The sequence below is a fragment of the Atta colombica genome, unplaced genomic scaffold (assembly GCF_001594045.1).
Source record: "Atta colombica isolate Treedump-2 unplaced genomic scaffold, Acol1.0 scaffold121, whole genome shotgun sequence".
Lineage (NCBI taxonomy): Eukaryota > Metazoa > Arthropoda > Insecta > Hymenoptera > Formicidae > Atta > Atta colombica.
In genome coordinates this window covers 74,291-89,526 of record NW_017259208.1, presented here as the reverse complement: position 1 = coordinate 89,526, position 15,236 = coordinate 74,291, and the positions used below count along the sequence as shown (strand labels likewise).

General features: G+C 30.2%; 3 protein-coding genes across 11 annotated transcripts in view; 1 reads left to right on the top strand and 2 right to left on the bottom strand.

The window, feature by feature from the left end:
• Window positions 1–8,566, top strand: part of LOC108694612 (androgen-induced gene 1 protein-like) — a 22,397-nt gene extending 13,831 nt beyond the window's left edge. For 4 of the 8 annotated variants that reach the window (XM_018204195.1, XM_018204198.1, XM_018204194.1 and 1 more), the window contains exons 2-5: window positions 709–1,082; window positions 5,008–5,145; window positions 6,446–6,663; window positions 7,197–7,395. In XM_018204195.1, coding sequence (XP_018059684.1) covers window positions 924–1,082; window positions 5,008–5,145; window positions 6,446–6,663; window positions 7,197–7,395 — 714 coding nt within the window. In that variant the 5' untranslated portion in view covers window positions 709–923. Of the gene's footprint in view, window positions 1–490; window positions 1,083–5,007; window positions 5,146–6,445; window positions 6,664–7,196 lie in introns of those variants that run through there. The other 4 variants (XM_018204199.1, XM_018204193.1, XM_018204192.1 and 1 more) reach the window with 4 other exon arrangements.
• Window positions 8,567–9,974: 1,408 nt separating this feature from the next.
• Window positions 9,975–14,024, bottom strand: LOC108694636 (protein smoothened). Of its 2 annotated transcripts, none has more exons than XM_018204237.1 (7): window positions 13,710–14,024; window positions 12,845–13,285; window positions 12,585–12,757; window positions 12,169–12,506; window positions 11,803–12,004; window positions 11,316–11,486; window positions 9,975–11,241 (listed from the first exon to the last, which is right to left on the bottom strand). In XM_018204237.1, exons 1-7 carry the CDS (start codon window positions 14,022–14,024, stop codon window positions 9,975–9,977), a joined length of 2,907 nt encoding a protein of 968 aa, XP_018059726.1. The 2 variants fall into 2 exon arrangements, with proteins under 2 accessions (XP_018059726.1, XP_018059727.1); XM_018204238.1 differs by having other exon boundaries at window positions 9,975–11,217.
• Window positions 14,025–14,456: 432 nt separating this feature from the next.
• LOC108694647 (ankyrin repeat domain-containing protein 54) overlaps window positions 14,457–15,236 on the bottom strand; it is a 3,854-nt gene continuing 3,074 nt past the window's right edge. Inside the window, exon 5 of the mRNA XM_018204252.1 lies at window positions 14,457–14,533. Within this exon, the coding sequence (XP_018059741.1) occupies window positions 14,483–14,533 (51 nt within the window). The 3' untranslated portion in view covers window positions 14,457–14,482. The remainder of the gene's footprint in view (window positions 14,534–15,236) is intronic.

Here is a 15,236-nt window from a genome sequence, read left to right as displayed (position 1 = left end):
CACACACACACACACACACACACACACACACACACACACACACACACACACATACACACACGTACACATGCACAAGTTGATATATTTATGTGTAAATATCTAAATAATTATATTTTCACAATCTGTATATTATTTTTTACAATGAAAATTATTGATAATAAAAGATAAATTATTTTTATTTTTTACAGAATATAAATATATATATATAGAGTATAAACAGAATGTTTCAAAATTCTCCTCTCATCCTCTCATTTCTATTGCTTAATCACAATTCTTGGATCAATGAATGGAAATAAATTTCGTAAAATGCTATTGCTTATTGCAATCTTAAATTTTTATATAATCAGGTCCGGAATACCATATTTGCCGAGATTGTGTTTAGATGTTCTTGTTATCTCTTTATATTTTTATTACCATATTTGCCGAGATTGTGTTTAGATGTTCTTGTTATCTCTTTATATTTTTATTGCAGCGATTTCTCTTGGTATATATCATTTTTTTTCAAGATAAGATTTAACAATCCGATCTCCGCAGAGGGTTTAAAAAAGTAACGTACGCCTAGAAATTGCTGCAATTAGAGCTGAAACTTCATTTGCAGATAATAGAAAATGCGGTTTGAGAGAGTGAAAATATAGTTTGAACGGCCGATTAGTAGATTATTCCGGATTTGATTATGTAAAATTTTCTACAATTGGGTTTCATACTTAGTACCATCGGGCACGAAAGTTTCAATGAGATCCTAACGATTCTCATAACACCAAGAAAAATAATTTAAAAAGAAAAAATATGAGACTGTTTTAAAAGAACTGTGTACATCGATGAGTGCGTTCCTGCTTTTATTTGACGTCGAGTCGCGGGTGTCCGTGTGATCCTCAAAAAGAGATAATTACACGTTTTCAGACTTACTCGTGAACAGCCGTAAGATGCGAGAGGGCCTAGTGATTGGATTCCATGCAGTTACTTTTCTGCAATATGCTTTTGCGGTTTTTTATGATTACACGTATACGATCGTGCCGCACGATGTTAAGAGTGTGCACAACGCCTACGGTGGGAAGTTCAAGTTCCTAACGTTCTGGGATGCGGTTAGTATTGACATGCAAGCTAAGTGCGTTTTAGTTTGATAAAATTGCAAAGTTTTTGTCTTGGTGTCGGTACCTACATACACGATATACACAGACCAACACAAACGCATCCCCTGTATCGATTTTCTCGCTATCACTGAAATTGTTATGTCGTCTAAGAAAACGGAACGGGATTTTCTATTTAAAATTGTTATATATATTCACAATAGTTGATTTGGAAGACTAGATTAATAAATATTAATATAACAAAATCTCAACCTGCGACCTGTGGCGAACATGATTTGCTTCAAGAAATTCAACGGAAATCATTATAACAAGATATTATTATATCCATGTTCTTATTATCTTTTCAATTTAATTTTTTCTACTTATGTCCGCAAAGACCGTTACTTCCGCGGGAATAGTTTGTACTTTATGATGCATAAGATGATGATGAGATATTTAATTTTAGATATAGAAACGTCTATGAGAATTACAATTTCAGCGATACAGCAATCATTAATCAAGACATCATTTCTTTCATTCTTAGACATATTTTCATCCTGTTTTATCTTGCTGCTCTTCGCAAAAAGAAATTACTACAGAGTAACAATTACAGAGCAACAAGAAACTCTATTCTTCGAAAAAAAAAACTGATTCTCTACGATCATAGATCCCATATATGCAATGTATCCTTATTACCCTGTTACGTAATAGTGAAAACCGACACGTCTACTAATATAATACTAATAGATTTCGGGCAAAAATCACAAATAACAATGATATAATATTCCTCGAATTAGCAATATAGAAAAACGATATCGAGTATTATCAACTGATAATCGTTGATGAATTATAAAAACCAATGCAACGCATATATGCGGTAATAACTGGGAAGCTAAATGGTTATTTTGTAATGAATGAACAGAATAAAACAGAATAAATTGGATTTCTAATGTAAAAGAAACATCACTTTTATTATTTTATTATCACATAGAATATATACATATAAACTTGTATATACATATAAACTAAAAATAAATATTATAAAAAAGAATAAATAATTTAAATTTGAACGATACATGTTTTCGGAATAATGACTATCTGAACTTGCATAATAATTAAAGCGCTTTTAAAAACTATTAATTACTCTCTAAATCTAAATCAGTGAAGTTCAAGTAAAAGAAAGAAGAATATTTGAGCATTATATAATTAAAATACTGATATTTGCACATTAATTTCAATTTTCCAATATCGTATTCATTGAATTTAAACACTAAAATAAGATTAAATCACATAATAAAGATTAGCTAAGTTAGGGGATCTCACATTTAATTCACTGATTACCACTGGCATACTTGGCATTGATATCAGTGATTATCTACTGATTCAGATTTTAGAAAGTACATAATTTTTAATTTATATATATATCAATAATTGTAGCTGTATTTTTAAAAATTTTCAAGCAAATTCTTTTCATGGAAATTAATCGCCCCTTATGTCGACAAACATAAATTACTGAGCTGTGTAATCAAATTTCATTTTCAATTTTTTTTATAATGCTAATTTTTACATATTCATAAATATATATACTTTTTGAATTATGTGCAAATGAAAAAATAATGATCATTTTTCATTTATTTTAATTTTGTTCACTATTGACTATCTTATTATAAAATAACGACTTATAATTTCAATAACTAATTTGTCATCTTTATCATAATAAAATGCTTTTAATTTGAAGAAATATGTAACAGTGTTAGTTATATATTGAGTGCAAATAGACTTTTTACATAAGATACAATAAATTACGATATTTTTATAAGAGATATAAAGAAAATTAAAAATTTAAGAAATATTATATAATTAAAGAAATCATCTCAAAGTGGCTGAAGCTAATGGCTCTAAACTATGTATATGTTAAATCTAGAATGAACGCGACATATTCAATATGCACATGAGAATTGTTTATCTTTCAATTGGCATTTATCTTATAAATGAAAAATACACTTGTTATAGAGCAGCTCTCCACTCAATTTGCCTCGTTAAACCAAACCAAAAGTGATTCTACATTCGACGAGATTACGTTCAAGCATTTTGTCACTTATCGTCGAACGATGATACACTCTTAATCATTTCATGCTCGAATTGCTGTCATCAAACTGCTCGTAAAGAGCAATATTCAATTGTTTGAGCATCATTTGATATTATGCGACGAAACGGAGGCAAGCAAAGCTATTTGTGTAGCATCAATCAATATAATTACGTTAAAATGTTTAACTCGGATTGATTATTTTATCCAACAAAACGACGAATATCAATTTCCTATCTAAAATTTAAGCTTTCTAAATTAGCTTAAGTTTTATTTACTTTTTAAAGTTAAAAAATAAGCAGACCATTACTATAATGGTGATCATAAAAATTTTTAAAGTTTATTAATTTTTGATGATAAAAATAGCTCATTAGTAAATTATTTTAATTTTAATTTTTAAAGAGTTAAAGAATTTTAAAAAAACTTCAATTTAAGTATTAATTAATATTGATATCGAGAATGGCGCAGATAATTAGGTTACTTCCTCTTGCGCTGTCAACGCGTTGAAGTGTCACTTATATTTGTGATTTGAATGTCACACACGTCATCACTCGATTGACACGCGATAAGCTTAAACAAACGTTTTACGCGTTTTAATAGATAAATACTTTATCTTAAAATAATTCTTAAAATAAATAATTCTTAAAATGTATCTTAAAATGTCAATATAAGAGTAAATGTCAATATAAGTGTTCTTAAAATAACATCATATAAATTATATAATAATGGACGAAAATATTTATACAATATTATGTAACGATACAAATTCAGAACCACATATTTGATCGTCGTGCATTATATTATTATTGTAAATTAGAAAATGTCGAAGGATTTCGATATGAAAAAATTTTTATGCATGGCAAAGCAAAATATGCTTTTCAAAATATTTATATTTTTAATTAAGTTTATATTTATAACTTTTTATATTTTTGAAATACTTTCTCTTTTTTTCTAGAAATAAAGTATAATCATATGTATTTTTAATATTAACAATGTTCGAAATAAAATATTCAAATTTCTGATTTTTATCAAGATTTCTTTAATGTATGATGTGCAGCATGTACAATAAATGCGCATTGAGAATATAAGATTATCATACATTACATTAAACAATTTTCTGCTTATGTCGAATAATGCAGTACTCAACAATGTTTTTATCGATGCAAGAAATAATAAATAATTAACATACATAAATAAACATATATAATAAACATATATAAATAAACGTATATAAATTTGCAACAAGGAAACGGCAAAAATCGGAAGACTGCACATAATTTCAATTTACTTGTCTGATAGAGAAAATAACAAATAATGAAATATGTGTGATTATTGTTTATATTCATAGTTAGACTTCATTAAGATAAATTTAAGGCTTCCTTAAATTTATCTTTAGATGCTTAGTAGTCAATAAAATAATTCGTAGAATATCTAAAGATGAATTTAAGGAAGTTTTAAATATAAGATCTGGCTATGAATACGGATATATATTATATTTTTGTATTATATTAAAATAATATTGCACTATACGCTATTTGGAATATGTATACATGTCTCTTTTAGGCTAAATATTTAAGTTTTAAGTAACATAAAATAAATGCAACAAAGAATTGTTCATTTTACAAATATTTGTTGAAAATTCGATTTGTTTATGTGAATTCTTTACTAAAATCTCAACTTACAATTATTAACATATTTTCATTAATAAATATAAAGTAGTTTCTAACAGTGGAAGCATGGTAGCAATAATATCACAGTTAATATTAAATGGTATTTATAATTATTGTTGCAGCCGCTAAAAATATTTATTGACTTGTTTAATTAAAGCATTTTGAAATGTCACTTGTGTTCTAGATTCTGCAAACGATGTTCTTCTTGATATGTTTTCTAAATGATTTATTCGGCACAAATGCTATAAACCCCAAGAAGTCATCTTTCACGCGGAAGTTGAAAGATTACTTCTATGCGAGTCTCGGGTTTCCGGTTGCTATGGTGAGTAATATAATTAATTTTTTTTTATATTATTGCAAACACATCAAATTGAGAATGGAAAAAGTCAATAGTTTAGATATGAAACCTTACGAGTTTAATTCTCCGATGAGGGAAATAAAAAAAACATCATTCTCGAAATACCAAATAAATAATAAAAGAAAAATCGATTTCGCTTTGACTGATACGTATTATCGAAATATTCATTTACATACAATAGTATTATTCAGAATAGATTCCGATCGGAATTATTCAATTATTCCCTTTTTATAGATATTTTTTAGAGAAACCAGAATAATTCGGAGAATAATTCATTCCAACTTTCGTTCCATAATAGATACCTTGTATAATATATTGTTTCGCAATTCATATATTAACATACAAACTTATTTTTTAACATATCATGTATTAAAAGTGAATTTTTTCTTTTAAATACATGTTGTCTAATTTTATTTCATGAATTATGTTGCGTAAAAGCACGAACGCAATGCATTTAAACGAGAAACATTACTTAAATATATGAAGATTGCCTAATATTATATGAAATAAGATATGGACTATTGTTTACATGTATGTGAGAAACTTTTTGTTTAATATTATTTATGATATAGAACTTTTTATTTTAAAAATTCAGGAAGAAATACAATGAAAACTGTGTAATATAAATTAGTTCTTTATATTCTCAACATTAAAATACTGAGCATCGCACATTTCCCGATATGACTAACTTCATAAAATTTTCATTTCTTTGCTAGATCTTATTTTAGAACTTACCAGAAAAACAATTCGAGAAGATATAAATTCTTGGAAAGAATTTTATAAATGTTGGAAAGAAAAAAATGTTTATAGTTATGAAATGAAATAAACATTTTAATGCTTACAGCGATTATGGAAAAATTGAAATTTATAAATATTGCAATTTTTATTTTTTTCTCCTAATTTTGAATAAGAATCTGATATAATTTTGATCTTATTCATCTTATTTATTGATCAATCCTTCATGAAAGATACAAGGATCTAATTTAAAAAATTCTATGTATTTACATTTTTTTAAAATTAAATAACTGCATTAATTTAAAATGTTTAAAATAATATTTAAAATATTTGAAATGTAAGTGATATTTTTTCAAGAAGAGAATATTTTATATTCTCAGTTTTCATACAACTATTACTAATTATGCGTGGAAAGAATTGTGAATGAATAAGCTTTTTGCTATATGTATGCCAGATCTTATATATTTTTCTATTTGCAGGAATATTGTTTTTAATAATAAATGTTGAATGTAATGTCATTGTTTTGCAGTTCGTCGGCGTGACTTTCTGGGTGTTAATGTTCGTGGATCGTGAACTGGTATTGCCGAAAGCACTGGATCCGTACTTCCCGTGGTGGTTGAATCATACAATGCATACAATGATCATGGTGACGACAATGTTAGAAATGATATTCGTGCCACGGCAATATCCTAAGCGATCTCGCAACCTCGGAATACTCGTTAGCTTTATGCTCACGTACTTAGTCTGGTAAGTGAAACGAATTTACGAGTATCCGCTTTTTTTAGTTGTAATATAATAACGCATTACGGAAATCAATATCAATACAGCGATTTAAATGTGAAAGTTTTAATTATTTTATAAGAAAATTGTGGTGAAAATTTTTTCTTAGAATTCTTCAAATAATTTTTCAAAATTTTTGTAATTTTATATTATATATTTATAACTTTTTAGAAATTTTTTTGAATTTTTTTTACGAATTGAAACACTTTCCAGAAGTGCTGAGAGAAAATTTCTCATCTTTTCTAGTATTTTTCATAAATGTGAATTCTAAAAATATTAAAAATATTCTATAATTTCTCATTCCATAATTTTTGAAGAAAACTTATAAAATCTAAAAAAGTGCAAAATATGTTTGTTTAGAGTCTCACATAAATTTTCTTAAAAATGAGATATTATGAGAATTTTTTTCATTATATAAAGACGCGAAGAAGAAAGAAACTAAATGCTTCATTTGTTCATCAAGTGCATAGAATAGATATGATATTAACTTACAATTTCAGGATACATGTAATCTACTATAAAAGCGGCGTCTGGGTGTACCCCGTGATGGACGTGCTGACGCTGCCACTACGGATTGTGTTCTTTGCCGTGCTGCTGACGTTCTGCATAATCCTATACTTCGTTGGAGAGACTCTGAACAACATCATCTGGGGTAACGAATACACAAAGCATAAAAAATCTCATGCTAAATCCAAGTAGCCTCGTCCAAGCGTTTCTAACGGGTGATAAAAACCACATCTGCCTGCCGCCTGCGGTGTTGGTGAATAAACAAAAATGGATATTTTCTACACGTATCCTCCGTTGCAGCATGCACGATATATTATTTGTCAGATGTAAATGTCATTTAGAATATTAGTGTATGTGCATGCGAGGCGCAGTTTAGGGTATAACAATGAGGCTCGCGCGATCGTTAACCCGGCGCAATGGAGATAACACGAGTGAGCAGGAGCAGCATGTAAGGTGCAACACATTTCCATGAAATCACGGACCAAGGGAGACTAATCCGTGGGTATAATAGCGTTTATTTCTCTCATTTTCTTTTCCCTGTTACGCGCCGAGAGCCGAATAAAACGATGCGTACCTCATATAAATCCCTCCTTCCTCCCCGCCCACAATAATACTTATTTTTGTACTTTCGTAGCGAACAACTTATTATTGTTTTTATCAATAAAGTCATTATAATACAGTGCACATAGAATACGTATGTAATATATATGCATATAATGTACAATGTAGCGTACGTGACAATTTGCCCGAACTAAAGTCCAGATATATTTGTGTGATCGAGTGTAGGAAAAAAATACGTAGCGGTAACGAAGAGCGTGGAGCCAGATTTGAAAACGTAGAAACGACGGATGGACGAGAGGAAATCTTAAATGTATCGATCGTAATATACCGATCATCCGGGGATAACGTTGCTGAGGACATTTTCTTGCTACAAGTGAGAGAAGTGCCTTGGCGAAATCTAGTACGTTTACGGAAAGAAGATTTTAACTTCGACGAAAATATATGATTATCCATGTAACATTATTGAGTATAGTTTAATTCGGCAAATAATGTAATGGCCTAGAATTGATTGCAACATACTTATTTTCCTAGAAGTTTTATTAAATATGTTTTATTAAATATGTTTAATGGATAGAAATGGCATCTATTTCCTGTCAGAATAGTTTAAATTTGAACATGCGGCATCAAAAAGAATTATGTATTGTTTACAGAATGTGTCTCGTCAATGGTTCGGATACGCTACATAAAAAATATAAATGATAATAATTTCATTTTTAATTTTTCTTGGAAAAACCAAAAAAAAATGTCTTACATGTAATCAGAACTTTAACATGTTAAGAAAGAAAGTAATACTTTTCATATTTCGCGTACATATTGTAATAGTAAAATTTTAGAAACATTTAAAAATATTAAGAGAAAATATCATAATTAGATTAATATAACAAATACGAAAAAATGCAATACGTAGAATACTACATAAATATATTAATAATTATTACAAAATGTAAAATGCAATGATACAAAAAGACATTATAATTTCAAGAGACAGTACTTCTCAATAGACATTTTCTAAAACAGTAGAAAATATTCGACAAAGTACGCTTTACAGTTTTGTATCAGTTTATATATATATATGTGTATGTGTATATGTATGTATGTATGTATGTATGTATGTATGTATGTATGTATGTATGTATGTATGTATGTATGTATGTATGTATGTATGTATGTATGTATGTATGTATGTATGTATGTATGTATGTATGTATATTAGGTGTAGTAAAAGAAATCCATTATTTTTGCATGAAATTGAATGGAAAAATAATGGATTTGTTTTTATTGCACCTAATAACACACACACACACACACACACACACACACACACACACACACACACACACAACACACACACATATAAAAGCAATCTGATCTACTTTCCTGCAATTATAAAATATGGCTATTATTTAAAAAGTAAATTATTTATTAAAATGTTTATTAAAATGAAAAATGTTCATAGATCTACATTCTATGAATGTGATTCAAATCACAATTATATTAAATAAATAAATGAATCTTTTTTTCTTTTCAAATAGCCAATAATTTATAAATCAGTAATGTAGAAAATTATAAAACGCATTTTATTTAGGCACTTGCAAAAAAATAAATGTATAAACATACTTGCGCGCGCGCCCCACACACACACACACACACACACATACACACAAATAATCTTATTGTTATAAAAAAATGTTCGTACGTGTACGTGATACATTTTTACAGAACACTGGAAGACATACAATATTAGAAATATAATAGTATCCTTTTGCGGGAAAATATATACAACGTGATATATATTAGGATAAAAAATCCTAATATCATCATAAATTAAAAATTAATTACCTAGCACTCGATGCGAGTTGTCAGTTATGGATACTTTAAGATTTGATTACTATTTTAGCAATAATAATAATAAAATATACAAAAATATTTATATCTATTATTATCCTTATATATCTTCTCAAACGATATTATTTAATCCAATTTTATTGGATTATCATTTCATTACTGCATATCGTTTATAACGTCAAAAATAGTAAAAATCACTAGTTGATCTCATTTTTTGTTTAGAAAATATAATAAAAGTAGTAAAAAAAGGAACGATATTGATCAATGGTCCTTAGTATTTCGATAAAATATATCTATATAGCACGTAATTTCTTATTCCATGCATTTCTCAATATATTTATATAAGAACAAAAAAGTTCTCAGTCTTACGTCGTGATATTCTTACTTTTTTTCAATTGTGGTGATATTTGAGTTCCCTTAGAGCTACAATGCCTGCTGTTAATTATCTCATCGATACTTTGTTTTAACTCTTCCATCTCCAATATATCGAGCGGCAGCGAAGTCTGCGTCGCCATCTCTCTAGCGTTAGTCTGTCCATCGCCTTGCAACAATCTTGTTAACTCTGGATAACACGAGGTGAGACTAGAATCCAAATTGCTCATCACAGCTTTCCTATACGCCTCTTTCTTCTCATTTTCATTTTTCACTTTAATATCACTAGCCTCCTGAAGTAAATGTTTCAAGATAGCTTCGTCTTGTAAAACGTATTTGCTCCTATGACTTTCGCGACTTCTTCTATCATTTTCATGATTGTAAGTTTTACAGTTCTTATTGCTACGTTCTTTATTTTTACTACGCTCATGCGCATTTTCCGGATCTAACATTTTAACTTCATCCTCCGATTGACTATCTTCACTATCGCTGTCTTGTTCATCTTCCTTCTCTATGTTGCCTGCTTCTATGTCGACGTCTTTATCAGCCATATCTTGCCTTTTCTCCTCACTGCTTAAATTTTCGTCACTGCCACTCTGCCCTCTTAACAAAAAAGGCAAAAGCATGCCCGTGTTTTTAGTGTCGATAATTTTCAAGGCTCGCTCATCCAGTCCAGCATTCCCGAGTCTTCTACCCATATTGGGCATTTGAATTGGAATTTGAGTTATTAGTTGACTGTCTTGAGAAGTGGTGCTGCCTCTCCTAGACAGCGGATCAATTTTTACTGATCGGGATTTCCCGAAGTCTCTTCTGCTTTTCCCACGACGACCGCGCGATCGGCTTGCAACCTTTCGTGTTGTCTTCACTTGTGCAATTTGTACGGATATCTGCGAGTCCAGAGAATTTCGTCTGGATTCCATAGAGACACATTGGTAACTATAACTGATCTCGGAATCAGCCGAGTTGCGTCTATTACTAGATACAGATCCTGTAGTGCCAACTAGTGCACCCCTTCGCGTTACTAATTTAGGTAAAGCGGCTGCCCAAGTGCTGCTAAAGTCTTGTGACGCCGAATTAAGGTCGAAATTCAATCCAACTGGATCCGCATGAGTGTTGTGAAAACTTATTGATAAACGACCGGCCTTATTAAATGTCTTCCGATTCGCAAATAAATGCGCGATAAGCTTGTGCTTACTCAGTCTTATAGGAGGTTCCTCAGACTCGCGATTGAAAATCCTGCAAACGAAGAGAAAATATATGCTACTCAGAATAGCATTGATGACAAAAATGACAAGTTAACACAGTAAACATCTAGCATATGTATTAAAATTTACCTTCTTAGAAATCTGCACCATGTGTCAACAGTTGAGCTAGTCCATATCCACGAAGACATAAATATCCCGGTGGAAAATAATGCAAGCAAATGCAATTGCAGTTTACCTGTGCTAGGTCTCGAGTCCATTTTACATTCAGATACGTCTGCATACTTTGACGCAATCATGCATCTTTAAACAAATGTAACACATTATATTTACATTATATTTAAATACAGTATTATATGATAAATATGTGTTTAATAATCAAATATATTCATAAGAAATTTAATATTATAAAATATGTATTTTTATAAATAGAGTGAAGTTGGGATATCTTAACGGATATCCCAACAATTTACTGTGGGAAATTACTGACTGTAATTAGAATCTACGCGTAAGAGAGAATGAAATATTATATATCTTTCATGTTGAAACATTAGAACATCCATTAAGATTCACCCTGTATATATGGGCTATATTTATAATTATATTGAAATTCCCTTACATCATGTAACTTCTGAAGCTTTGTTGCCATTGTTGCGAGTTTTGAATTTCGTAAATATGACAGTAGAATGTAATAACAACAGCTGCAAGAGTACCTATAGAAAAGAGTCCCATTCTGACAATTGTCTGTTTTATCTTTGAACTTGCTCTTTCGGATATGATCTCCTGACTGCTTATTTTTAAACAAATAAGCGTGTAGAGTCCTAAAATACATACAATATTATAGATGCAAGAATAATTGTTCAATACATTAAACAATAATGCATTAATACTCACAATTTAGATTAATACAGAAAGCATTAAAAATGTGTAAAAATTTAATATTATTATCGGCATAAATATACAAATGATAAGAAATAATATCTACCTCTGCATAGAAAATATCCTCCTATTAGCACTGCGAGTAATACGGGACCTAGCACAAAAATCTTCGCCATATGATCGGCGTAACCAACGAAGCAAATTCCTGTCATGCTGTTACCATCAATTCGGCCTAGCGCCATGATTGCGACCGTCAAAACGAGTGGTATGCACCAAGCAATTAGATGAAAGTAAGCACTCTTTTTGTCTATTCGATCTTGTATCGTGCCAAGTGCTCGAAAACTCATGTGCCAAGCGTACGTCAATATAACGAACCATACTGCAGCTGCCATTAAAGAATAGTATACAAGAACGAAAACAATAACACACGACAGATTCTCCCCGCTAAAAGTAAATATTTTATAAAATTAAGTCGACATCATTATGGCAAATTTCATTATGATATATATTCGTGAAACATACCTCGGTTCTCTTGTTCTTAATGTTCCATCTTTGTGACATATAACTACATCCCTACTGCCAGGAGTGAATTGAATTAGCCATCCAATGCAAGATACCATAAAACAACCATTAATATAAAATATTACCAAAGCTGGATACTTATTTGCACTTCTCCAATCTATGACAAATGTTAGCTGGAACGTGTGAATATAAATTATATAATTAGCATATAATATTCATGTTTTTCAATCAATCAATGTTTTTATGCATTGTATGCTTACAACAGTGAATAAATTAAAAGTGCAGCAAATACTTGCAGCCCATATAATAAATGAATGTATCTGATTATGTTCATCTGATGTGTATAAAGGGTCATAACATTGTGTCCCACAGCCTTCAACACCGTCAAAAATGGAAAGAGCATTATCAGTAGGTACAAGAGGTTTCAAACATTTGCCCGAGATATTAAATTTCAATTCCCTAATGTCATTCTGACATAATCGTGGAAATAATTCCTTATTATCACACTTTGCGAAACTCGGCCATATTGTATGATTCATAAGCATCCTGCAAGGTCCTGATACCATCTTGCACATCTCTTGAGATGGTAATTCGACTGTGTCATTAATGCATTTCGGCATAAATATTGAGCACAAAAATGGCTGAACGACTGCCCAACATTTTGGCACATGCTTCAAAGCTTGCAACAAGTACAATCTTTCCTGAAAGTAAAAAGATGTATGTGACAAATGTAATGTATTCTCATTATAGAAAAATCAACATAATATATTATATAATAAACAACTTAAGAGAAACATATTAAAAGCTAAAATAAAAATATATTCAAATAACAAAATATATTATTCTTATTATTCTTAACTTATTAATGTTGTTATCATTATAGAAAGATAAGCCAATGCATAGTAAGAGAAGAACTGAAGAATTATCTGAGACCATCTTAAATACAAATCTTGAGACTTTAATGCTCTTGTTTATATAGATGCAAAATAATTGTTATTTCTTAGAAAGATTTGCAATGCTAAGTTTCTAACTTGCATGCATTTTTATAAAGTTTTTATGCTTTATCATAAGAAAAAAAAAGTAAAAACATTATTAATACAAAAAATTAATAGTAATCTTATCTACCTCAACAATGTCTTGAGTTACATGTTCTGGTATGAGGTCCAATGTGGTAAAAGTATAAGGTAATTTTGTACCCATACAAGTACTTTTAGATAGCTGAACACATTTAGCAGGTCTACGACAGGCCGAGATATCCGGTGACAATTCACCTATAGGATATCTATCTAATCGGTAATTGGGATCTTTGATTCTTTGATGCCGACCCATATCCTTCCACATACTATTTTCGCCATCATCGTTAGTTGCAAATCCATGCTCCAGTTCCAAAGGCAAACCGTTGCAGAATAGCAGACAACAGAGGAGCAGCAAAAATATCATCTGCGAGTAAAAAATCAATTTTTCACATTCAGGAAGATTTAAGAAAGTAACTGTAATGTAAACAAAAGCAGAAGCAGTCCTTTTCCCTCATTTTTGAGAAGAGACACAAAAAAAACTTCATCTTTTCCCCTTTATAAAAACGTGACGCCTCTTTCACGGGGAAATATCAAATTGAATAGTGATTAATTAATCACGAAACACACATAGAGTGTCATGTGAGAATAAACGCGCAGTATAAACAAGAGACATGTACCTTCGTGCGGTCGGGTTCACGGATTGATCCCGTTTAACCATGAGGTAAAGTCTGCGTCTCGATCGTACGAAGCGTTTAGCATCTTCTACGCGACAGCCGCACTCGAACCAGCCGGACCACACAACGCGTCGCGTTCCCGGTCGGCGCACCACGATGGACCACCCACGATGCGTCTCCCCACGCCTTTCTCAAGTTTGAATGCACGCTACAGTCGGCCACGTGCATTGCTCACTGATGGCAGCACTACGCCGCATCGCTACGTACGAGGAAATCAAGGTCGAATATAAAGACGATGAGCGATAAGAAGAAACGAGAAATCGTTTCAGTGTGAGAGTTCTCTCATCACGATTTATATTTCGGAGTATAAATATCATATAAAAATTAAATTAAAATGCTAAAATCATTAGACTTTGAATGAAAGATTTGAAGATTTCAAAATTTTAAAAACTTTTAAGATTTTTTATAAGACTTCAAAAGACTTTTAAGATCTTTTAAAATATAAAAAAATTAGATTTATTTAATATTATTCAGTGTTTCCATCAAAACTTTGTCTTCATATTTAGACAAAAAAATAGACAAAATGACAGCGGTCAAATTGACAAAATTATTAATATAAAAATTTAATTAAATTATTTAATTCTTTTATTGATGACCAAGAATTAGAACGTCAGAATTACGACAAATTTTCACATAAATATATAAAATAAAAATTGTAATATACATATATAGAACACATTTTATTTATCTCCATTTTTTTACACTTCACAAAATTATATTATTAAAAGACTATGGCCTATGTACAGTATTTGTAAATAATTATGAAAACTATTTACATTTTTCTACAGATTCAAAGATTATCAGACATGTAAATACAAAAAAATGAGCGAAACTGTAATTTCTTCTTTTTCATTTATTCTGTTGAAAAGATTTTATTGTGATGACTATGTTTTATATTGAAG